Source organism: Pteropus medius, unplaced genomic scaffold (assembly GCF_902729225.1).
Source record: "Pteropus medius unplaced genomic scaffold, Ma_sr-lr_union100, whole genome shotgun sequence".
Lineage (NCBI taxonomy): Eukaryota > Metazoa > Chordata > Mammalia > Chiroptera > Pteropodidae > Pteropus > Pteropus medius.
In genome coordinates this window covers 102,805-128,011 of record NW_024352004.1, presented here as the reverse complement: position 1 = coordinate 128,011, position 25,207 = coordinate 102,805, and the positions used below count along the sequence as shown (strand labels likewise).

Below are 25,207 nucleotides of genomic sequence, written 5' to 3'. Positions count from 1 at the left end.
CAAGGACTCACAATCCTCCCTCCCTTGACAATTACCTCCTGCCTCTTAACTAGACCCCCCACTTACCTGTGCAAGAAGGTGGAGTCCCTTGTCCCTAGAAGCTTAGACATCTTAATAGCCACTGTAGGCTGGGCACCAGCGGACTTAAAGCCACCTCCCTTAGAATCCAAATAAGCCCAGCCACCAGCACCCAGTAAGTGAGAGAGACCACTGCTTCTAAGTTGGCACACCAGAAGCATGGCTAAGCAGTTGCTGAGGCTTCCGCAAGAAAGCAGCACACAGAAGGGGAATGGGGAAGTCAGGATGGGCTGAAAAGAGCCCTCGCTCCCCTCCACCACCCCCATACACACCCACCCGGCCTACTTTCTCTCACCCTGGTAGCCATCCCTAAGAGGAGTTCTCAGGATGTTGGGACTCAGCCCTGCCTTTGACCCCATAGCTAGCCCAGCACTGCCTGTAAGACCTGACGCCCTATCCACACATCAGCCCAAGCACTGGGAGTAGGAGAGGACTAAAGTGGAAGAGGCAGTGCAGTGAGGATGTGCAAGGGGAAGGGGACAGCCACAGAGACCTGCACGTGTGTGTGCACACACTTACAGAGAGAGAGATTGAAAGGAGGCTCATTTCTGTTAACCCTGCACTGACAACACATTATCCCTAGTCCCCTCTCTCCTACAAGGTAACTGACATCAAGAGCCAAGGTAGGTCTTCTTATCCCCGTTGTACGGATGAGGAAACTGAGGCTCAGAGAGATTCACTGACTCACCTAGATCATGAAGTCAGTCAGAGACACAACCAGGATTTGGACCTGGGCCTGTCTATGTCAGAACCCATGCCAGGGTTATCCCAGTCAGACTAAGATGGTGCTTGGGCCTTCACAAAAGCAGAGACACCAAATTTTTTTTCTTCAAAATACTCTGGTATTGGTCGTCAGGATGAAAATCAAATCTTGTCTGGACTTCTTCTAATTCTATAGTTTATATTATCTTTATTTTTAATTGTATGGGAGGTGAGGGAGTAGGCACGACCATCATATCATAGAACAACCTCCAGAACTTCTAGTCCAGCTGCAAACAGTGCTTCTTGTAGTGTGCGTTCTCTGGTAACACCGAGTCATGTTGGGATGAAGTTTCTTTGGCTTTTGATACATTCATGCCACAATGCTCACAGTTCTCTATCGTTCATGTAAACAAAAGACAGGGGATTAATGTATTAGTGTGAGGTCTGTATTTGTTGAGGTCATGTGTATATATATATGGTCTGTGTCACCAAGAATGCACAAGACATCAAACACCATGGCTGCCTCGAGGAAGTTAAAATGGGTTGCCAGGGGAGAGATTATAAAATTATACCAGAGAACAATATGTGACTTTTGAATTTTATACCATGTGGCTGTCTCATCATATTCAAATAAAGAAACAATTCACATTTACAGTCTTGTTTTAAGCAAAAGCTACATAAAATAAGAATTCAATAGCTTCTGTTTTCAATCCTGCAGACATAGCTGGCACAAAGGTTTGGTTACTATCCTGTAGTAAGGCAGAGAGAAAAATACAGAGAACCAAGTACAATTTAAAATCTCACCAAATGAAATCTATGCAGAATAAGCATCCAGCCCTGGGAGCTACACAGGGTCAGAGGGAGGGAACTGGGTAGAAAAGTAATCGGTACCAACTGGAAAGGTTGGGGAAGGGGCTCCGGAGGCCAAGCCCCTCCCAATACGAATTTGCTTTGGAGGTTGGGGGGAAGGAAGAGACACTTAAAAAGAGAGAGGACCAGAGCCAGGCGATTTCTGCCCTTGAGATACACCAGTAAGTTTAAGTAGGGACAGAAGGTGGAGTGGGGAAGAACCAGCCCCTCACACATCACTGGAATTTCAGGGGGTCCCTTCCCCAATCTGAGACTCAGTTTCTTTGTCAATAATATGAAGGGTTTGGCCCAGAAAGATCTCCAGGTGCCTCACAGCTCTAATATTCTCTGATTTGATGGCTGCAGCCTTCTGCAAACGTGCATAAAATAGATTAGTTTTAGCAGTAGTAAAAACAAAACTGAAAATCAGATTTATCATTTTAATTAAATATACTTTACATTCTCAATTTCTAGGGAGCAAAATGCTTCCCCCCCGCAACAGTTTTCCCTTTGTGGGAGACATTCATGTCTGATGTGCAATTTAAGAAAATGCTGAACCACCCCCTAAGAAGATACACAATTAGCAAGACCCTAACAGGTATTTCTTAACAGGAAAGTGGGATTTCTAGCGGGGGGGAAAAAAGAACATTAAAAAGGACATGTCAAGGAGGGGAGGGTCAGGTGGGGTCAGGATATCAGAGGACTGGGGGTCAGGCTGGTAAGGACACTTGCTTTGTCTCTACTTGGCTCTCAGAAGCGGCTAACCCTGGAGCTAGGTAGACCTGGGAAAGGGAATCGGGAGGAGGTAAGAGTTTGGTTCCCTCTCCCACGTCCCCACCCCTAGGTGACATCAGGCAAATTGCTCTCTGAACTTTAGAGTGCTTGACTATAAAATAGAACTAAAAATACCTATTTGGGGGAATGATGGGAAAATATAATAAGGTAACATTACCTGAAAAGGCTTAGGAAAACAATGAAGTATAAAGCGTATGTGCAAATACCATATTTTGGAAACTCCAGTTAGGATCCAGAACACCTGGCCTCCATCTGGTTAGTTATCGTGTCCTGTCAGCATGCATCTCCCCAACGTCCTTCCTTTCCACCATGCTCTTCTCCACCCAGGCTCTTGGTCCCCACAGAGTGAGAAGAAAGCAGAGCCTTCAACCAGCAGAAGCATCATTTCCTGGGCTCTGAGCTCCACGGCCCCCAGATCATAAATTAACAACCGTAGCTGTAAATTACCAGATAAATCTGGCCTGGAATCATCAGCAGCATAGATGAGAATCAACAGGAGAAATAAATCTATAGCAGCAGCTTCCACAGTAACAGGTAAGCCCTCCAGCATCGGGGTGCAGCCAGGGGTTGGGGAAAAACAGACAGGGACAGAGAAGGGGAAAGAGTTTCTGTTTGGGGAAGGGGAACTCAGAAATAAAACCAGGAATCCCCACTCCCACTACTATTCCCCCCAAAAAGAGCCCAGGATGAGTCAAATCCCCAGGCTCTGCCAGCTGTGGGGATCCCTGCCATTGCCCTAATGAGATGGGGCATCCACACGATTGTCCATTATTCGTGATGACAAGAGCAAATATAGACGCTCTCAGAGAACTAAGGAGAGACTAAGTGGAATAAATGGCGTTTAATCTTTAGCAAGAGAAATCGCCTTCCAGTGGCAGAGCCCCGCCCAGTGGGAGCTGTGGCCCTCATAATTCAAGTCCGCACTTAATTAAAAAGGGGAACATCCTGGACTCTGCCCAACTGGAACCGATTCCATTCCAATTTTTCAGGCTGCTGACATTTGTCCGTTTGTCTCTCTTTGACAGAAAGGAGAAAAATTCAAAAGGAAAAATAAAATCTTATATCCTGCAGCTTTCAGAGAGAGCCGGTCCTTGAGCTGGGGTGCTTCATCTAAAAGCAGAGGACTGAAATCTGGACAAAGAGGGAAAGAGACAGAACAGGACAAGGAAGGCTTTTTGCATTTTGGGGGAGTCTTGGGCTTCTGCGGGCAGCAAATATGAAAAGCCAAAGTCACTAGCACCCACGAAAAATAAAAATTACTTCCCTTGGGGCGCCCTTGATCTCTCTTTGGCCTCCCAGACTCTTCCCAGCATTAGGCTCAAACTTTCCTCCTGGGACAATATTCCAGATGAAAGGAGGACACATTTATTCAGCCTTGTTTAAAAATATTTCAATGCTCCCAAAAGGTCCTAAAATCAGCCCAGGGATTGGCTGGCCCCACACTGGTATCATCGTGTCTATTGCTCTACTGCTGAGATTATCACAGTTATCACCCCAGATGTGGGTCTCTCTCAGAACGAGAACCTCCTACCCCGAATTCCTGACTGCCGGCTCCATCTGCAGTAGGAGATTCCACGGGAATCAGGCTGGGGTTTTTTCTCCTCCTGGTTCTGCCAAGGTTCTTGAGAACAGCCGATCCCCTCCCCTATACAAGGGAAAGAGAGGCCAGATCTCCATCCAAGGCCTTATCTTTCCGTCTTTTCTCCTGACACAGTTCTCCTCTACTAGGGCGCCCTCTGGAGTTGAGCAAGGCACCAGCTTTCCCTGAATCTTCTTCTGCCAAACATGCTCCTGGCCAACTGCCTAGAGGGAGGGCCCCCTTTTCTGTGGGTCTCAAGAGAGGTCTCAGGCTAAGTGCAAGGTGAAGAGGAATAACAGAAGTAGTTGTTCCACCATCCTTTCAAGTACATTCTCCAAAAGTAGTGCCTTTCCAACTATTTTTAAGGTAGTACATATTGACAAGATCTATCATCTTGTAGAGCCATCTATGATAAAAGACATAGGCCAGTGGTTCTTAACCTGGGGTGGGTGGCTTCACAGACCTGCCCTGTGATGACCCTTGATGGACCTTCTCCTCAGCAAATGCACACACGAATAGACACTGATGTGGGCAGTTGGTTTCAGGCAGTTGCACATCCATTGTCCCTGGGTTCAGAGCCCCGGAAGTCTGGAGGAAGCAATCAGGGTGAAAGTGGAACTGTAAGACAAGGACTAAAGGAAGTCCGAGAGTGGCACATTTTTTTCTTGGTAGTCCTTACCCACCAGCCCATGGGAAAACCCCATGTTCCTGACCCTGCCACCTGACCCTGCTCTCTGGCTCATTCCCCCTGGTGACAACTCTGGTCTGGGAGACACTAAAGGGACATAGGACACCACTTAACCTTGTTTATCTCGTCCATCTGGTCTTACCCAGCTGTCTCCGTGGGTTATTCTCTGAGTTCCACCATTTTAGCCTCTGGGACTCTCAGCTCTTCCCGACATTAAGGCAGCCAGGCCTTTGAAGATGTTTCTGTCCTCCCCTCACAGTCAGGTTTTACAGATCACTCAGCCCCCTGTCACTACCCTATCTGAGGGCCTCAGGGAGATCCTGCTTCTCTGATGACAACTGGGTCTCTTAGTCTGATCCACTTTCCTCTCCTCCTCATCCCAGAACTCTGACCTTCCAGCTCTTGGAGCAAGTCTCAGGCTGCCTTGGTAAGAACATCTGCATATCTAAAACCCACATTTACATTTTATAACTTAAAATTCTGGGAAACCAGGTCAGAGTTCAGCTCTGATATACTAGTGGGAAGGAAGCATTATGCAACTCTCACCAAAGGTGTGTTGGGGTGGGGGGGTGTCTGGAAGTATGTTGTGTGCATCCTCCCTGAAGCTGTGTGTCCAGGAGCGGGCCGTGAGCATCCTTAACCTGGGCATGTCCATGTAGACTCTGGCTCAGGTTTGTCCTCCATTCAGATTGCTGTGTGTTTCCTCAAAGTGTAGTCTTTGTGCCTAGTTCATTTGGGGTACTCTGTTGAGTGGACCCTTGGGGTAGATATGTGTTTTCAAGGCCTCAGTTTCCTCATTTGTAAAATGGGGACAACACTTCACAGGCTTGCTATGAAGGCTGCATCAGTTAATGCAGGTCTAGCTCTTACAGCAGCAAATGGCAAGTAAATTTTGGTTATTGCCCCGACAGAAATCACTCGCCCCTCTATTCCCTCCTCTCCCCAACACCTGGAGCCTTGGAAGAGGCTCAGATTTTCCCCCTGGAGATGTCACTGCTCTGAGCCTGGGTGGTGTTGAATTGGAGGCCAGGCAAGTGACAGCAGTGGCAGCAGCAGTGGTACCTTTTCTCACTCAGCCTGCATGCTGAGCTGGAGCCAAAGAAGGTCCCGGGATGGGGAACGGGGAGGAGCAGTTACTCTCCAGAGAATCAGTGGTCCTCCATAAAAAAGTAAAACCTCAAGATCTATCCTAGAAAATCCCCAACTGGAGTGCTCGCTCAGGGACCCACTGGAATTCTCTTCATTGTCATGGACACTACATCAGAACTGCCTCCCAAAAGAATTCTCTGTCCTCCTCCCCCACTTCTCTTGGCCTAGAGACACAAGCTCCTCCCTAAACTGGTTCCATCCAGCCCAAAGCGGGGATTTGCTAGGGCTTGTCTCTTCTCCCTTCGGCTGGGTTCCTGCTAAGCTCCATTAGTTTTGTCTTTATTGTACCTATCCACTGAACTAGCATTTCCTGGGACCCTCACACATGTGAAGCAGGCTAGGGAAAGAATTATAAAGGCAAATAAGACTTCCTCCAAGATCCTGGACAGCTCTCCACACTTATGGATGACTATACGATGAGGCAGAATAAAAGACGTTAACATCAGAGATATAGGCAAGAATGTTGTGGGTCTTTAAGGAACTAATTCAGGCTATCTGGAAGGCTTCCTGGAGGAAAGGGACAGTAGAGATGAGCCTTAAAGTACATTTCAGCAGAGAAAACAGAGAAATTTATTTTCATTTCTCCAAGATGATCTTGTGAAATGAGCTCTAAATAGGTGCTACAGGTTTGGTATTCTAATCCCAGTCCTGACCTTGATCAACTGGAAGAGCTCATGCGTTATCATTTCCTTTTCTGAATCTCCAGTGCCTCATCTGTAAAATGGGGTGTTAGATTAGATAAATTTGAAAGCAGCCAGTCTCTTTTTTATCACAAACAGGCAGGAAGCAAAATCAGGCTCTCCTCGAAGAAGTGCATAAACTGTAGACTCAGAGAATCATCTCAGAAAAAAAAAGGCCTGGGGGATTTTGTGTCCTGTGTGTCCCCATGGCTGCAGCCTAAGCAGGCCAACTCTCATCAAGTGCTTGTCTTGGTCACTGCTCCCTACCTGGGATACAATACTGTGTCTGGCCCAATAAATGTTTATTGGATGAAGTGAATAAACGAAGTGACAGAGACTATGACCAGATTTTTGGGTAGAACTGCTCTCAGATCATCAGATCTGTTGGAGCTTTTGCTCCTTAATACCCTATGTTTGCTCTCAGGATAAGAGGAAGGGTGGCTGAGAGGAACTGTCCTTTCAGAGGTCCAAGCTGGGGCCTCTGGTTTCTGCTGCAATCAATGGAAAGTAGGTCACAGAACTGCTCTGCAGAGCTCAGACCCTTGAGGAAAAGCCTGAATTCTGTGCCAGGTTGTGTATTAGTTGTCACGTAGCTTTAATTCATTTAACTGTGGCCTCAAAGGACTATACAGAAGAATATAGGGGATTGGGAGCTGTAAACCCCAGCCACTGACTGAGCGACTTCAGCCAGGTCACTGCACCTCTCTGAGTGCTCCTTTTCAATCTCTGTAAAATGGAAACCATAAAGCCACTTCCCCAGGTTATGGGAATGAAATGAGCCCGTGGAAGAGGAGCGCTTCATAAATGCTAGTTATTATTGTTCCACTGGGCACACAAATCAGCTCGCCTCCTCCCAGTGTGAGCACATAGACATGTTCACACTCCCACATACATGCAAATGCACAAGGACGCGTGCAGACTCCAGCAAGAGGGGCTCGCCAAGCCTCAGACCCGGGGCTACTGCTGAGGCTCGCGGAGAAGCCATCGGGTCCTCGGGTTCCCTCCTTTTCTCTCAGCGCTTTCTGAATGAACTCCGGCCGCGAGTTTATTTTTTTATGAATGGGAGCCCAAGCAGTGAATGAAGCCGGGAGCCAACCCCTGCGTTCTGATTGGCCCGCGTGGCTGGGAAACTCCGCCCCCTGGCTTGGCCAAGCGAGTCTCCGGATTGGCAGGCGTGCCCGGCCCCGGGGTTTCATTCACAAAAGTCAATGAAACAAAGGGAACCGGGTGGAGGAGTGGTGGGGGGAGAGAGAGCGGAGGCCGAGGGGAAGGAAATGCACCAATCAGAGGCTCCCCCGGGCTCACAACTGTCGGCGGCGCCAGGAAAACAAGCTGGTGCGCTGGGGACCCGGGGCCGGGGCCGCCTCGCTCCGGCCTAGCCCCGTGGCCCTTACTGTGGCCCCGGGGCATGCTCGGGACACCTCGCGGCTCGAGCACTGAAGCCCCGGCCTCAGGTGAGGCTGCGGGAGGGGGAGGGAGGGAGAATGTCCGTGATTCCCTGCCTCGCCTCCAATACGCCCCACACTTTCTCACCGCCGCTAACGCAGATTCCAGGGCGAGGGGTGGGAGGCGCTGGAATTCAGGGTTGGAGGGGGCGCTGGAGTCGTGGGCGTGCGAATGGTGCGCGCCTCGCCCGATCACACTCGCGCCTTGCCTTGCCCTGCCCTCATGCCTGCCACACACCACCACCACACACACACACACACACGTCTTATGTAACCGAGCCTGGGTAGAGCAAGGCAGCAGAAAGCACCCGAAACGGCAAGCCAGGCTCCCAGGAGCAGGTGGGACCTCCTTTGGCGGGAGGGGAGTGGTGGCGGAGCTCAACTCGGCAGGCGGAAACCCACCCCCCACCATCGCCTGAGTGAGTCGGAGAAGTTTTGCCATTGGACCCAAAGCCTGGGGACGGTCTCCTCCCTGCTGCCCTTACCCACCCCCAACCCCGCTGCCTTCCTAGGACGGTGTGCGAACGCAGACCCCCGCCCTCCTAGGTCTCTGCCCCCGCGCGAGGCCCGGGCGGTGCGGCCGGAGGGAGCGGCCGGATGGAGCGGAGGATGAAAGGCGGATACTTGGACCAGCAAGTGCCCTACACCTTCTGCAGCGTGAGCGCCGCGCTGGCCTCAACGCCCGCCCCCGCCTGCACCCCGCCCCTACCCGCCACACAACCCCTTCCCCGAGGCTCCAGTGGGGTTCAGAATTTGCCGGCCCGAGTCACCCCGGGACCCCAGTCCCATCCCCCAGACCAGCCGGCTTCGGGGTAACTACGAGCATTCTTCCCATTTCCCCGCAGAAATCGCCCGGAAATGGGAGCTTGCGCGAAGCGCTGATTGTCCCGCAGGGGAAGCTCATGGACCCCGGCTCCCTGCCGACCCCCGACTCCGAAGGTAAAGAGCCGGAGAGACAAACCGCGACCCTCCCAACCACACACGCCCCGAACGCCGACCCTGGAACCCCTGCCCTTTTCCCAAAAAGACTCTCCTTCCTGGGGGCTCTGATCATTTTCAGCCCCTCCCCCCCGCAAGGTGGGTCACTGGGCTCGCTGGGGCTCCCTCTCACCACCACCTCCACCTCAGCCTCCAATTCCTTTATTCACCCCTCAGATCTCTTCCAGGATCTAAGTCATTTCCAGGAGACGTGGCTCGCTGAAGGTGAGTAGTTTCCCGACCTTTTCCATTACTGGGGTAGGGGACGTTCTCTACCCCTGGTATTCCAACCTAGCCCACTTCCTCTCTCCCTGGCTTCAAGAAGCTCTCCAAGGCTTCCTCCCCAAGTCCCCTGCCTCTCTGCTCTCCCCAGAGCCTAGTGTGGACACTTATATTGATATTTATTTTCTCTTCCCCGAGCCAGGCTTGTGTAACTAGGCCTGTGGATGAATCAGACCATTGTGTGGGGTATTTGCTTATTTGAATGGAACTTGGCCCCAAGCCCATTTTCCTGGTTGAAATTTTCATTTGCAAAGTTTGTTTGGCAGCAGCCACCTGGCCGAGGTGTGTGTTGGGGTGTTGGGGAGGGAGAGTGAGGAACTAGAGGATGTGAAGGAGCAATTAATTTGTTACCTGTCTTCAGGAGTTGCCAGAACATTGATTTTCATCTCCTTGGTTTCTCTTCTTCCCAACTCCCAGTGACAAACAATTTACTGTCTGAACCAAAAGAACAACAAAAGTTTAAATAATTCTTTTTTGCTGCCTTTTGGCAGAGAGGGCTTAGGGCTCCTCCTCCTCACCCCTAAATACCCTTGATTGTGATTCTGATGGCAATTGATCTTCACTCCTCCTTTTCTCCTGAATTCCTCTACCTCAGGCAAATCCCCCCTCTTGTTTGCCGGGGGTAAGCTCTAGCTGCTAGCTGGCTGGGGTGCTGGGTCAGTAGCTGGGCCTTGGCTCTGTGGGGAAGTGTGTTCTGGGGTTCTTCTGGTTGGATTCATTGGTGTGTTTTGGTGGAGCCTGAGGGTGTCGCTGGTGGGGCTGCAGGTAGGAGGCAAATGGTGTTCAGACAGTCTCTGGGAGGGAAGGGTTAACACCCCCATCTCAGAGTCCCTTTATTTTAACACTCTGAAAACCAAGAAACCACAACACTAGGAACACCTTCTCTTCTTCAGAATCTTCCTAGCCCACCATCTGGGTATCCCTGGTGATTTTTTTTAAACTCTAACCCAGCTCTTCTGGAACCCTCTATAAACGCTTGGAGTGGAAGGGAAAGACCCCTGGAGTGAGACAAGATCTGTCTTGACCACTGTGGTATCCCCAAAATATATATGTTAACAGAACGCTATTTGCATAGAGCAAGTGCTTGAGACATTTTGTAGAATCCATGGCCGACCGGCTGCATGAGTGTTAGAGGATCTGAGGTTTCTGCGGGTATTGTGATTCTGCAAGCCCTGGGTGCCCAGCTCCGAATTACAGGCAGAGCTATGCCCATTCTGCCCATCCTCCCGAGGTTCCGGAGCTGGGCTAAAGCTGAAGAACGCAGAGGTGTCAGTTTCCACGGTCTCTCAAAGACTTCCTTTCCCAATGCCTGATTTATGTCTGGCTCCCCGGGGTCCTGGTCTGTCAGCTGAGGGACCCTGTGCTCACCACAGGGGCAGCTCCCAGGGTTGTGATCTAGGGGTAGGCTCAGAGGTTGGCATTTTGGCAGCAGATGGTCCATTCGTGCCCGGGTTTGGAACGGAAAGAGGAGGAAAATGTTCTAATCTCCTCTCAACCTTGGAAGCCCCACCCCTTGGCGGTGGGGGTCTAGAGACTGTATGGGTGTCTATCTGCATGTGTCAGTGTGACAGCAAGTGAGTGTGTTTCATGCTGCTGCCCCAGGAGTCTCTGTACATTTAAATCCAGTGGGTGGGGAGGTGGGGGTGGGGATCGAAAGGCTGAGGAGGGGGGGGGCACCGGGATCTCCTTGGTTCCCTCTCCTTCCTTCTGAGGGAGCAGCTCAGGTTCCCAGCTGGCGATGGATGGCCAGGCCTGAGGGGGGGATGCTGAGGCCGCTCGCTCCTTCTCACTCTCTCTGCGGAGACAGATGCAGCTGCCGGGGCCCTGTCCCCCTGCACCATCCCAGCACCACCCCAGCCTCCTCTCCTGCCTCTTCCCACAAGGTCAGTGACCCCTGCAGCCCAGAGGGAGCTTTGGGGTGGCAGGGAGGGGCTAGCTCCTTTGGAAACTTGCCGGTGGTGGGTTGCATGTCAGTCAGAATGGGCGCCAGAGACCAACCGCCCTCCCTCAGCTTGATTTCTTCCTAAAGCCTCAATTTGGAAAGAAGCAGCAGGTCCTTGTAGTGTGGGTGGGACTGTGAAGAATTCAGGGGATGCCCAAGTTGGATCCGGCTGATGTGGTTGTGAGTTCAGAGCCCGGTGTCCGGGCAGCATTGGGGGTGAGTGTGAGGAGGGCTCTGTAGAGGTAGCTCAGACATCTTAGGAGTTGGTGGTTTTCTAGGCAGAGTGGGGTGGGGGGGTGAAGTGAGGCTAAGAGGGCATGTCTGGTTTTGGGGTGCCTGGGATCTGTTGAGTTGCTGGAGAAAGGATCGGGCTGCTGTAGGGAAATCTAGGCTCGGGCAGGCTAAACCCAAGCTGTGCCTGCTTGTGGTGGAAGATGTGCGGCTTCTGGTCCAGGTTTCCTTTCCCAGCTTGCTGGGAACCTTCAGGGACAATGACTAGTCTATTTGGTAATAAGGGACATAGACTCTGGATCATGCCTGTCCTTTGTGTGAGGCTAGAGTCTTGGAGTCTCAGAAGCTCTGCAGATAGGTTGCTGGGGTCCTTGAGCCCCTGACATTGTGTGTAAAATTGTTGGGGTGCACCACATACAAAAGAATATGAATTTTGTAGGAAGAGAATGATCCATAGCTTTTATGAGATTCTCGAAAGGGTGGGTCTAATGCTCCCCTTTCCATAAGAATCATTGCTCCTCTGAGGTTTCCAGTCCCCTTGCCTTTTGGTTTCCCCCATCATCTTTGTAAGTCCAAAAGGAGACCCCATGTGTGAAGCGTGTGCATGGAGGATGTGTTTCACTCGTGTGCTGCCGTGAAGTGAAAGGAATTAGGGTGTGTGTGAATCTGTGTGTATGCATGCTGGTGCCTCAGCATGTCTGTGGGGAGAGATGGGGTTAATCCCCTCCCCCAGTCCTTCTTAGCTACAGTGCCTCCTTCTACATCTTTCTGTCTCCTCCCCTTCCAGGAGGGTCTTGGGGACAAATGTCCCCTCCAGTACAAAGGCTGCCAGAGTGGGGGCAGGGTAGGAGTGAGAGCAGAGGCCAGTGGTGACACAATGGAGCAGAAGCTCGGCCTCCCCATCTCTCCACTGGGACTCCTTAGGAGGCCCTTTCACCCTGCGATTGGACCCTAGGTAGGGGAGCAGGTGTTGGGGCCTTTATGGTATAGGTGGGTGGCTAACCTGGTGTAGGCCTAGCTGCTTGGCTGGTTTAACCTCCCAATTCTCCTGGAGCCCAGTTTGGGAGGCCCCCCCAGCCCCTCCTCCTGTTAGAGGAACAGTTCCCTAAAATTCTCTCTTTGGGCATTATGCTGGCTTGGCAGTTTTCCCATCCCTCCTTAATCACCCGCCATGTCCCCAGGCAGATAAACTCGACCTTAGTGCCCAGATGGAGTTGGGGGAAGACCCTGGTACACTGGCTTTGCAGCCAAAACTCAGCCAAGTCAACAAATAAATAGAGTGGTATACACTCAAAACCAAACATGGTCATTAGAAATTCTCCTGCTCTCCAGGAACACGAGACGCAGCGTGCTCTTCCTACTTCTTTGTTAACATTCTCTGAGCAACTGAGGCCCTGTCCTGCCCCTTTGGGAGAAACCAGTGTTCTGGGGGAGGGCCAAGCAGGGGACCGGTGCTCACGCCAATAACTCATTTTTGCCTCAGCCCGGTTTCTTCTGGCTCAAGAAGAAGGTGGCACCACCTCTTCCGGGTGTGGTCTGTGTGCTAGGGGTGGCCTCTTCACAAGTTTCTTTGGGGTGGGGGGGTCACTCCAAACCTTCCCAGGCCTGAGGGGTGGGAGGAAGGTAGGATGACCTAGGCTCTCCTGGCTCATGTGAGGCAGCCTCTTGGCCAGCCAGCAGGAGATGCCCCCAGCCCATTATCTCAGTGGAAAGCGGCAGTTAATGAAGCCTCAGAGGGGGCCCACAGTGCGTCAGCCTCCCACATGGTCTGCACCCCCGCCCTCGGGACCCTCCTTGCCTAGGTAGCAGGGAGAGAAATGTTCGCCCTGCTCCCATCACCCCATCCCACCACCTGGTCCAGAGGACACTGCACGGGTGAGCTCTGACCTTTGACCCTTGGGCAGTGAGCAGGTTTTTCCATCCCTCCCTTTATCTAGTGTTTCCCAAAACTACCTGTTCTTAAGGGCCACCAGGGGCGCTTGCTAAAAATACAGATGCCTGGGCCCCACCCAGGCCTATAGAATGAGTTTGGGGGTGGGAGTCTGGGAATCCGTGTTTCTAACAAAGCCCCCAGGTTCTTGGCTCAGGCCAGTCGGGAATGATTGCCTTTGTGCCCTAGTTATGCTTCCCATGTGTTTTCGTTTGTGTTTCCCAAGGAATTTCATGTCCTACTGACTTATTTGATCACTTTCGAATTGTTTTATGCTGATGTTTCATAAGTTCTTCTTTAGCTGCTGGTGGCTTCTGATTCTTGAACCCCCTCTGCCCAATCCCTCTGTTAAGAAGTCAAACTATCTATAAACATGTATTTTAGAACACTTGGTACCTCTAATATTTAAAGCAGGTTGATGAAGATTCTTCCTACCACAGCCAAAGTATGCCCTTGTGAGATGGGCTTTCCCCACAGGACCTGCCTCTGTTACCTGGTGGTGGAGTGGGAGAGCCCTCGGGGTGAAGGAAGGGCTGGCTGGTTAGGATCCTTCAGTTTCTGGCTCCCACTAGCCTGAGGACAGGGGTCTTTGTCTGTTTATTCAAAGAGTCAACAAATAATACACTGAGTGTTTATTCTGAGCCAGACCCTGGCGGTGGGGAGAGGGATGCTGTGGAATCAGAAGAACAAGACAGATAAAGCCCCTGCCCTCAGCAAGCTTAACTTTCTGGTAGGGAAGATGAACAATAAACATGTCAACATAAATTAATAAGTTCAGGTAGCCATAAGTGCTGGAGAAAAAAATAAAACAGGGGATGCGAGAGAAGGTTGGGAGGGATCACTTTGGTTAGTTGGTCAGAAACGGCCTCTGAGGAGGTGATGAAGTGAGCTAAGACTTCAACAGCCAGAAAAAAAAACAGGCAGGCAAAGGTCTGGAGAGAGGGATCAAGCTGATGAGCTTGAGGACTCAAAAGGAGACCGGGGAGCTCTAGAGAGTAAAGGGCAAGGAGAGGCAGGTCAGAGAGGTAAGCCCAGCATGAGAGGCCAAGGGGAAGAGTTTGGGGTTTGTGCTTTAAGCCAGGGAGAGAAGTGATTCGACTTCTGTTGTGAAAAGATCACCCTGACAGCTATGTGGAGAACAACTGACTACAGGAGGTGAGAATGGAAGTAGGGAGTTCTGACCCAAGGCTGTGCCTGAAATCCAAGGAGAAAACTGTGGAGCCTTTGCTCAGGAGCGAAGCAGTGGAGGGTGGGATGTGTACTTGTACAGGCTAGGACAAGTGAGTGTGTTCTCCAGCCATCTCCTTGGGTCTCTCACCTCTACCAGCCATTCCCAGCTCTCGTCATTTTATCCATCAGCTTCCCCATTGCCCACTCTGAGAACAGTCTCCTTGGTGTCTACCCTTCCTCTTCCTGCTGTGACCTTTTCATTCTGAGGAGCAAAAGTAGACAAAGTCTCTGGGCTCAGGGAAGGTACTCAGCTATATATACCCACCTGAAGGAGTTGGTGAGACCAGGACAACTAGAAATCAAAGCCCGGATATCCAGGTTGGAGGCCACAGATGAGCGGCTATTCTATTTTAGTTTTGCTGCCTAATCCCCACACTCAGCTCCACCCACGCTGGTACCTTGGGAGTAGAGGTCCTCAGACCTCTATGCTTAAGAAGTCCCCCTCTTTCCTAGCTGCACATCAAAGGGATGAGGCATCTGACCGGCCAGCGTCCCCAGCCTCCTCCTCTCCCGCTGTCATCCTCTTTGCACCCCTATTGAACCACCCTCTTTCCTCCATTCCATCTCCTTTCCCAGGCTCTAGATTCCACCTGGGAGGCTGTATAAAATGCAGATTCCTGGGCTCAGCCCAGATCCAGCATCTCCCCCTGTGATTCTAAATCCACAGGATCTCACTCCTCCTAAGGCCTGCCCATCCCAGAGGTGACTCTGCTGTGAGCTTTGAGAGAGCTTTGTAAACACTAAAGGGCAAGGCTGTGTTCACTTCAGAAAAATGGAGGGAATAAAGACAAAGCTTCTAGGAAAAGACTCTGGAATCTGCTCAGACAGGTTCTGGGAGCTTGCAGCCTTCCCCCCAGGGTCTTAATGGAGCCCAGAGATGGAGGGCACTAGGACCTGGGGTGGAGTTGTCTTCAGTCCTAGGAAGGTTGTTTTCTCTTTCTGGCGGGTGCTAGTCTGCAGGGCTGCAATAATGGTGTCTCCCAGGGGCTGCCATCCCGGGCCCCCACCCCAGACTCACCTCTGACCTCTCTCTACAGCTCAGGTACCAGATAGTGATGAGCAGTTTGTTCCTGATTTCCATTCAGAAAACTGTGAGTAGAGGGTCCTGGGTAGAGGGAATGGGGAGTGAGGGAGGGCAGGAAATGAGTCACAGAGATAGAGAATCACAAAAGATTAACTTGTTCTCTCCTAAAGAAAAGGGTAAAGAACAGGGTTCTCACTCTTGGGTTTGAACTCAAAGACCAAAACAGTAACTGGGAGATGCAGACCTTGGTTCAAATCAGGGCTTGCTCCATCCTAGCTGTGTGACTTTGAAACAGACACTCCATCCCTCTGATCCTCCATTTCCTTATTTCTGAAATGAGGGGCTTGATCAGTTCAGCAGGTTCAGTAGGGTCCAGTTCTACCATTCTAAGTTACTTTTATGCAACTTGGGGGCTATTTTGACCGCCAGGAGACTTGTGACAATGTCTGTAGACATTTTTGGTTGCCACAATTGAAGGTAGATGCTACTAACATCTAGTTGGTAGTGGCCAGGATGCTGCTAAACACCCTACAGTGCCCACAACAAAAAATCTGGCCCAAATGTCAATAGCCAAGGTTGAGAAACCCTGCTTTAATGTCAAATACTTTGCTCTCAGCTGTCTTCACCAATTAAATGAAAGAGGGCACAAATAATTGAAAACAGCAGATAACAGAACAGCGGATTGCAGGCCTTTGACTCTGCTACAGTAAGACAGAATCTCACACTCACCAACTTGGAACCAACTCTTTGCTGCTCAGACTTGTGGCTGGAGTTTTCATACCCAGCAGGGGCCACAGGAAAGGCCGAGGTTCTTCACAGATAATTAGGAGCATGTGTATAATGTTAGCTGACATGCAAGCAGGCTAATATCCAACCTTAACCAGAAAAAAGATTTTTTTACAGCCTCAAATAAGAAAACATTTCTCTCCCCTGGAATTTTCCAGCACACTCAGGAAAACCACACTCAAAAGGTGTTTTGAGGGGTTTAGGGTTGCATTAAATGTTGAACTTTAGACCGTTTCCTTGGTTAATATTGGACATTAGCCTGATGGATAAAACTAGACACAACGTAAAGAACTAAACTGTTCTGGACAGTGTCTGACTACAGATCTCTGAAAACTGAGACTCAGAGAGGGGAAGAGTCCTCAGAGAGCAGAAGGGGTCAGAAGCTCTTACTGCCTCTTCTGTGACACCCTGGTCCTGCTCTGCCTCCCCTCACCCCCACAGTAGCTTTCCACAGCCCCACCACCAGGATCAAGAAGGAACCCCAGAGTCCCCGCACAGACCCGGCCCTGTCCTGCAGCAGGAAGCCACCACTCCCCTACCACCATGGCGAGCAGTGCCTTTATTCCAGGTGAGCCCCAGCCCAGCCCTGGCGAAGGGTAGGCTGCAGGAGGGAGGGAGGCAGCAGAGGTAGGAGTTGCGATACAAGTTAGACAACAGAAAGGATTTCTGAGCTCCTATAAGGGATATAGTACGGCTCAGGATTTCCTGCATAATCAGGATGAAAAATGCAGCCAGGGGTTCAACGGATGTGTATTAAGGCTGGGGCAAAGTCCATTTCCACCGAAGAAGCCACTGTCCTACCCGACCCAGTGACTCGAGACTGGGTAGAGGTGTTCTCAAGGTTACACCCAGTTTCAGCATTTATGAAAGGAGAAAGAGTTCATTTGGAGCCGAGTTCGGCTCATGCCATACCTTTCCCAGCATCCTCTCTTCTTCCTTCTCCATAATCCCTGTGCCCTCACTTCCCTGGGGATGGATGAAGGGTTCAAAGATGCTCGCCTGGCTTCTCTGCCCCCTCACCCGTCTCCCCCTCAACTCCAGTGCCTATGACCCCCCTAGACAAATCACCATCAAGTCCCCCACCCCTGGTGCCCCCGGACAGTCGCCCCTGCAGCCCTTTCCCCGGGCAGAACAGCGGAGTTTCCTGAGATCCGCCGGCACCTCTCAGCCCCGCCCTGGCCATGGGTACCTCGGGGAGCACAGGTAAGGAGACCCCAGAACCTGTAGGCCCAGGTCTCAGCAGTTTTTCCTCAATCCTGGAGTATTCTCCACCTGCCTTATGAGGCCTGGAGTGGGGGGAGGGAGGGAGGAAGAAATATTGACATACCCCACACTGAAGCCCACTCTGCAAGCTCTGGGAGTGGCAGGCCCTAGGGGCGCTTAATCTAATATTCTCTCCTCTTCCTTCTCCATCCAACCACATCCAGCTCCATCTTCCAGCAGCCCTTGGATGTTTGCCACTCCTTCACATCCTCTCAGGGAGGGGGCCGGGAACCCCCCCCAACCCCCTACCAACACCAGCTGTCGGAGCCCTGCCCACCCTACCCCCAGCAGAGCTTCAAGCAGGAATATCTTGACCCCCTGTATGAACAGCTGGCCATGGGCCAGGGTGGGGTCAATGGGCACAGGTACCCAGGGGCGGGGGTGGTGATCAAACAGGAACAGACTGACTTCGCCTATGACTCAGGTAAGAGATGCTCCTGGGGTGGGGGTGGGGACTTTGGGTGGGCTTACTGGTGGAGTGGCATGTGATCAACCCCAGAATGTCCTCCCACAAATTTTGACCATCCTATCCGTTTACCAATTCATACGTCCAACCCGTTCACTTTTTTCATAGATACAAAAGAATTGTCCTTTTTCAATCCAAAAACTTACATTCAGATAAAAGGTAAATGGGATGTAGGTCCTTGCCCTTAGGTAGCATGTCACTTAATAGGAAAGTTAAGGCATTTCTATCTATTTAGCAGGTGTTGGGATTTTAATTATCTACTGAGAGCAAAATACTGTGCCAGGAGCACGAGTATGTGGAGTTGGAGGATAGAAAGATGAATAGGATGTGTCCTTGTCCCCTGTCCCCACAGAAGCTTAAAAATGCAAAGGGATTTGAATGAAGAGAAACACGAACTTGAAACTAGCCAGGCTCATAGTTCCCAACTGGAACTTCAGAGTTAATATGTGGTTTCCACAACCTGTTCAAGCCTCCAGGTCGGTGGATGATCCACCATCATGGCCAGAGCTGGGTACTAGAAGTAGGGACTGCTGTAAATTCTCGTTCTACCTGGTGTTAACTGGAATAAGATGCACTCAGACATATTCATAAATAGCTGTAGTTCAAAGCCACAAGCACAGAGGGGGGTGGCCAGAAAACCTTGGCTTGTTCCATTGCTCCCATCCCCAAACATGAGAAAAATAAATTCAGCGATTAGAGTAGGCTCAGAGCAGGCCAGAGCTTTTGAATTTCCCTTTCCCTGATGCCCAGTCTTTTAGGGGCAGAGGGATGAACCACAAACCCCGAGGCTGCCCGAGTGAGAACCAGAAGGGTGTGCCTCTCCTCAAACCCAGGGCAGAAGTTTGAGCCATGCCTGGCAGTGAGAAGCAGGAAAGAAGAGGGAGACGCTCTTGCCACTGACCTTCAAAGGCTATAGACCGGAGGGGATCATGTTACATGCCCTTGAACTCCTGCCCCTCCCCCTTCAGCTTCCTCTGAATGGAGTCAGGAATTCCATTCACAAAATGGAGGCATGAATGAGCCCACCCTCCCGCCTCCTCTGAGGTGTCGGGTTTCACCATCTCATTCATAGGTGGGAGTGGAGGGGGTAGGGAGGGTAGGGACTGGATCTTGAACCGGTGGCTTTACACAACCACCTCCAGGTGGAGTGGGGCGGTTTCATTCCTATGGAATGGAGTGGAATGTGCTCTGCTCTCTGACTTAAAAAAACAGCCCAGTGCCCACTGCCTCTTCTCCAGATATAGATACACGCGGTCTCTCCCCACACCCTCCTACCCTCCCTCCCTCACGTGGAACTGGGCAAGGAACCTGACCTGCCGACCGGAGGTTAGCCCATTCCAAGGGAGTCTTAGACATGGACACTGTACCCTTTCCCCGGAGGTTCATCTCTGCCCGTCCCTCCTCCCCCTAAACTCACAGGAAACAGCTGCTCCCTGGAATCCTGGGCCTGGTGGAACAGTTTTGCCCAGACCCAGCTGCTGCCATCCCTGCCCTCTGGCCCAGCCCTTCAGCTGAAGGGTTCCAGCCTCACGCCTCTGGGTGAACTTCCCTTGGGACTGGTGGTAGGCAGGCAGCTGAAACTGAACCAGAATGCAGGCCGGCAGGAAGTTCTTAAACGTGTATGGGAGGCCTGCCGCCCCCACTCCCACCCCAGCCACCTATAACATCACCCTTCTTTTTCCAAACCCCAGATGTCCCTGGCTGTGCGTCAATGTACCTTCACACAGAGGGTTTCCCCGGGCCCTCTCCACGTGATGGGACCATTGGTAAGGCAGCCTCCTCCCTGTCAAACCCTCCAAAGTGGAAGAGGGAGTCCTGCTGTGGGGGAGGGTCTCCTGGCCAGGAGTCCCTCTGGACTCTCTGGGTCTCACCAGTGAACCTCCAGAGATAAGTGACCCCCAACTTCCTCCTCAAGGCTATGGCTATGAGAAACCTGTGCAGCCATTCCCAGATGATGTCTGCGTCGTCCCTGAGAAATTTGAAGGTCAGAGAAGTTACTTTTCATAATAGGGTCAGGGTCTTATCCATGCCCTCTGTGTCCTCTCAGGAATCACATGACATTTCATGAGAAAGGGCCTGGAGAGACCCCTGGGAGAGGCACAAACCCTTCTCCTGTTTCCTGTGTTCCCCAGGAGACATCAAACAGGAAGGGGTTGGAGCATTCCGAGAGGGACCGCCCTACCAGCGCCGGGGTGCCTTGCAGCTGTGGCAGTTTCTGGTGGCCCTGCTGGATGACCCAACAAATGCCCACTTCATTGCCTGGACTGGCCGGGGAATGGAGTTCAAACTAATTGAGCCTGAGGAGGTGGGCCTCTCAGATGTTCCCACCTCTCCTCCCGGTAGCTCTGGGGGCTGGAGATGAGAGAAGGTGGGAACCGGTGGGATGTGCTCTCACCATGGCTGCTGCGTTACCTAACCTGCATTCTTGTCAAATCTGGGTCTTAGTTGCAGGACCAGCTTAGCATTTTACACTAAGACTCTCAAGTGCTATTTCTAACTTGCCCCCCATTTTTCCTCTGCTGAGCTAGCATTGCCAACCCCAAACTGTCACCTTTCCCCCCAGGTCGCCAGGCTCTGGGGCATCCAGAAGAACCGGCCGGCCATGAATTATGACAAACTGAGCCGCTCACTCCGATACTATTATGAGAAAGGCATCATGCAGAAGGTCTGGGTTTAAAGGTCCAGGAACAAGAGGGTCGGGGGCAGTGGCTGTGGGAAGGTAATGGGGGCAGGGGGCAGGAGAGCCTTCGCAGAGAGTCTATAGGAGCAGATGATGAACCAGTCAGAAAGGACAAGAAATTGTGGATAATCCCAACATTCCTCTCTCTCAAAAAAGTGCTAAACAGTAACTGACAAGCCCAAAGCACGGAGAGATTGAGATTAGAGGTGAAAGAGAACTGTGAAGAGTGTCGGCTGCTTAGAGGAACCAAGATGGGAGAGAAATGTACCCACACATCTACCTGGACCCAGAGAAGGGCTGTGTTCCCCACCTCTACTCTGACCTGGAGGGAGAACTAGGCCGACCCAGCCCTTCTCTCCCCACAGGTGGCTGGCGAGCGTTACGTGTACAAGTTTGTGTGCGAACCTGAGGCCCTCTTCTCTCTGGCCTTCCCGGACAATCAGCGTCCAGCTCTCAAGGCCGAGTTTGACCGGCCAGTCAGTGAGGAGGACACAGTCCCTTTGTCCCACTTGGATGAGAGCCCTGCCTACCTCCCAGAGCTGACTGGCCCTGCCCAGCCCTTTGGCCCCAAGGGTGGCTATTCCTACTAGCCCACCCCTAGCAGCTGCTCCTTCGCCACCAGGGTGATGCCCTGTGTACATATAGATGAATTTGGTGTTGGGGAAACCCTCACTCTGAAACCCACAGATGTCTGGAACATCCCCACTGGCCCATCGGTTGCCCTGGTCCAGACTCTGAGCTGCTCACCAGACATGATGGGAAGGAAAAGTGGAGATACCGCAAGTGAAACTCTTGGGGGCTTCACCTCCGGCCTCTTCCCAGGTCCTGCTCAGAGGCCCGTGCCCTACTCCCTCTCCCCCATCACAGAGAACAAGTTTGTTCTGTTCTGGGGCCAGAGGAGCATCCCCACTTCATCCTGGTGGAGAGGGATGCATTGAGCTCCCCAGATCTCCCACTGTGGGGAGACAGAAGCCTAGTTCCTGTACTCCACCTCCAAGTTGTGACCCTGAGGGTCCTGCTTGTCAGTTCTCGGTGCTCTGTGTTCCCAGGGCCAGGGGAGGTCGGAGGAAGGAATCTGGGGTGGGGGAGGGGTTGCTAGTAGAGGAGGGAGGGCTGGGCTCCGGCTCCCAGGGCCCTCTGCTCTGCCTTTGCCTAGGCCTAGGCCTGGGATACCACCTCCACCTCCACCTCCACCTCGTCTGCCGGACCCTAATAAAGGCCCCTGCTTCTCCTGTTAGTTTTCCTGTGTCCTCTTTGCTACCGTGAGAGAAGGACTTGGGATTGGAAAGAGCTCAGCCTTGGAGCAGATGATCAGAGTTTGGGGCCTGACCCTGACACTTAATTTCCCATATGGGTTTGGAAAAGATGGTTCACCTCTGACTTTTTCCTCTGAAAAATGAGCCCAGTGATACTGCTGTTTCCTCCTTCCAGGATTATTGTCTAAGGATCCCGAAAAAATGGACACAGGGTACTTTGTAATCTGCCCCGTGACCCCTTGGCCACCTGCGGCATAGTTCCTGCAGCTATCTCCCTGTGTGGGGTGGGGGTGGGGCAGGTAGGGCTACTGAGCTTTGAGGCCTCCTGGGGGCAGGGTTTGTGTGATCACAGTTGCTGCCATGAGCCATGCACGCTACCTACATGTACCCAATTGTGTGTTCTCCCTTCCTGCCATGGCTCCAGGTTGCCATTTCTGCTGAAGTTAGAAACAAGAGTTTGTGTGGAAAGGTCTGGAAAATGGGAAAAGAAAGGCACCCAGGCAAGAGGGTACAGGGATAGGCTGGAACAAGCCCTGGGTCTTGGCCAGTTTAGGAAAAGGACACTAGATCTTTGGGGGAAAGGGGAGTAGGGAACAGTGTAGATTCTCCTAAATCTGGGAGAGACTAGAACCCTGGAGCCAAGTTTTCTGGGGTGGGTGGGAAAGGCAAGGCTGAAAGAGTGGTGACACCTAGAGTGGGTATGGCTGAGCAGTTCTGACAGGGGTAGCTGTGGAGGGAAGAGGACAGAAAGGCAGCCACTGTGCAAACAGCTTCCCAGGAGCCAGGCACTCTCCAGTTTAGTCAGAACCACGGCCATGCCGAGGCTGGGCTGCCCGACCCTCCTTAACGCCTGCCCCACTCCCACCCACAGCCCCTGCCCAGTGCTAATGCTAAGACCCCGAGGCCCTCTCAGAAGGGATGCCCTGTCGACCACTACCCACAAATAAAAAGCCACGTTTTTTCCCTAGAAACAGAGAACATCAATGTACTGACTTAAGATTTAGAGCAAGGAAAAGAACATTTTAAAATACAAGGTTTTAAAAATATATATGATTTAATCCCACATAAAAGACAGGCTAGCACAGTGGGAAGAAGGTATAAAAGTTGAGTGCAAATAGGTCCTGAGTATGCACACGAGACAGGGATTTAGATGAGAAGCAGCATCGTGGAAAAGGTCTCCACAGGCTGAGACACGGGACCTCTGCCCTCTAAAATGTTCATTAACAAGCAGCCACTCATGGTTCTTCGTTCAAAGACTTAAACTTGGGAGGGCACTGCTCAGAGGATACAGCAAACACCAGAGGACGGAAGGACAGCGAGCCAAAACCAAATCATGCTCCAGAATGGATGAAGGTGAACCCAGGACCAAGGAGCCTGACCCAGCAGCAGAGTTTACACATGCCCCATGGAGACAGTCGCCCCACATACACAAACAAGCACAGACTCAGCACATGTGCAGGGGCAGGAAACTCCTGAGCGAGGTTCCCGCAGGGGTGCGGTGAACAGTAGACTTTAATGGCCGAGAAGATTCCAGCTCCCCGCGTGAGACCCACATCCTCTCCTGGGCTGTCACTCAATCTCGGGTAATATTGGTTCAGGGAAGAAAAACAAGGGCCCCATTGTGAAGGAGCAGCAGGCAAGTCCTCCTTCTGAATCTGGCTGGAAGACCCCTTCTGAGCAGGCTGGCAAGGCAGCTGGTATGCATTTCCTGATGGGCAGTCCGAAGGTCAGACCCCCAGCCATGTTGTGATAGCAGAGAAGTGACCCCAGCTCCTGGGGGGATGTTCAAGGAACACCCACCAGGCTAGTGTGCTTTATACACTCCTAACCCAGAAAGATGACCTGCCCTGCTGTCTCTCACCTTGGCCTGTTTAAACATCCCCTTCTCAACCTCAGCTTAAATCTCAGAACTCCATCCTCACAGATTATAACCGGCTGTCAGTGCTGGTCACTCAGCTGGGACAGGGGGGCTGCAAAGCCCAGAGGTGATTGTTGAACAGTGAGACCTCAGCTGAAATTAAGACTGGGGAGCTGGGTGCTTAGTTCCTGCTGCCTTTTCAGTTTCCAATATCCCCTTCTCTGTCTCTCCCCTATAAGGCCTTAAAGGTTGGCACGCAAATGATTCCTGCCCTTAATTACAGGCCTGGGCTTCCTGAGGAGCATACTCCAACAGAACTGAATGCGCACACTCAGCTCAAAAGGGGCAGGGCCCTTGGTCAGCAGACTCCCGGGCCTGTATTTCTCTCCTCTGGGGCCCCTGAACTGTGTCTTGAGGGTAGTGTGTCTGCCACCCAGTTAACATCCTCTATTCCTTCATATGCTAGAATGTTGTGTAGTCTCTTCTAGTATCTGGCACACAATTCTATGGTAGTTCTAATATTTACATCGTTTCAGAACTTACTAGAATGGGGATGTGGGAGGCAGTTCAGGCTAGAACATACAATGTGCCCGATCCCCCAGAGGCTTCTCTACAAGCTCCAGCTCCAGAACAGCTTTCCAGAAGGTCCACAACCTGGCCTGGCAAGATCTGTCTGATATCTCCCATCGAGAGTATGTATCCTCAGAAACTTAGAGGAGTACTAGGAGGTAGCCATTCCCTAACAGAATGCTAAGAGAAAACTACTCAGGCCGAGGGGCGGCCGGAGCACAGATGCTGGGCAGCACGAACTGGCTCTGAGAGGTGTTATGTTGATTTTCTGTTTGGGGAGGGAGAAGTGAGGAGGCTTTGACCACAAAAACCCTTTGTTACAGCCCATCAAGGACCTCAGGGGACAAAAAAGCAAAGCAAAATAAAATAAAATCCATGTCCTTACTTGCATGTTTCAAAAGGAAATCGGACACGTTGCACATGGTGAGTGTGGTGGGCGGGAGAGGGAGCCAGGGAGAACCTTCTGCATTCAATATGTGGCATCTGCAACCACTCAGGCCCCCAGCCCAGAGAGCCTGTGCAATGGATGTGGTTAATCCCAGGGCTATCCACAGCAGACGGGGCTAGGCCGGTGCTGAGAGATAAGCCTGGAGGTCTGGGCTGTGCGTCACTCCTCAGGGAAGCCTCCACCATGTGCACTGAAGCCACAGATACCAAATCTCCCTACCCTGAGCCCAAGCCAATATCCCCTGAGCCCAGGCCAATATCCTTACCTTTCAGTTAAAAGAAACTTTCACAGAAAACCA

General features: G+C 51.7%; 1 protein-coding gene across 14 annotated transcripts; it reads left to right on the top strand.

Moving 5' to 3' along the window:
- The first annotated feature begins 7,745 nt into the window (after nt 1–7,745).
- Nucleotides 7,746–22,014, top strand: ETV4 (ETS variant transcription factor 4). 14 transcript variants are annotated; one of them, XM_039846621.1, is made up of 14 exons: nt 7,746–7,974; nt 8,478–8,622; nt 8,811–8,904; nt 9,121–9,168; nt 15,596–15,649; nt 16,810–16,936; nt 17,410–17,571; nt 17,796–18,055; nt 19,517–19,636; nt 19,789–19,863; nt 20,013–20,081; nt 20,230–20,402; nt 20,661–20,762; nt 21,143–22,014. In XM_039846621.1, the coding sequence occupies exons 2-14, from the start codon at nt 8,563–8,565 to the stop codon at nt 21,365–21,367; spliced, it is 1,569 nt and encodes a 522-aa protein (XP_039702555.1). In that variant the 5' UTR covers nt 7,746–7,974; nt 8,478–8,562; the 3' UTR covers nt 21,368–22,014. The 14 variants fall into 14 exon arrangements, with proteins under 14 accessions (XP_039702555.1, XP_039702549.1, XP_039702556.1 ...); XM_039846615.1 differs by lacking the exon at nt 19,517–19,636 and having other exon boundaries at nt 16,813–16,936; XM_039846609.1 differs by lacking the exon at nt 19,517–19,636 and having other exon boundaries at nt 7,747–7,974; nt 8,512–8,597; nt 16,813–16,936.
- The last annotated feature ends 3,193 nt before the right edge of the window (nt 22,015–25,207 follow it).

Excerpts from the sequence above, each read along its gene's own strand:
- ETV4 (XM_039846621.1), top strand. The coding sequence starts at position 8,563 with ATGGAGCGGAGGATGAAAGGCGGATACTTGGACCAGCAAGTGCCCTAC. Across the intron at positions 15,650-16,809 it reads TGATTTCCATTCAGAAAACT|TAGCTTTCCACAGCCCCACC; the intron begins GTGAGTAGAGGG and ends TCACCCCCACAG. Across the intron at positions 20,082-20,229 it reads CGTCCCTGAGAAATTTGAAG|GAGACATCAAACAGGAAGGG; the intron begins GTCAGAGAAGTT and ends TGTGTTCCCCAG.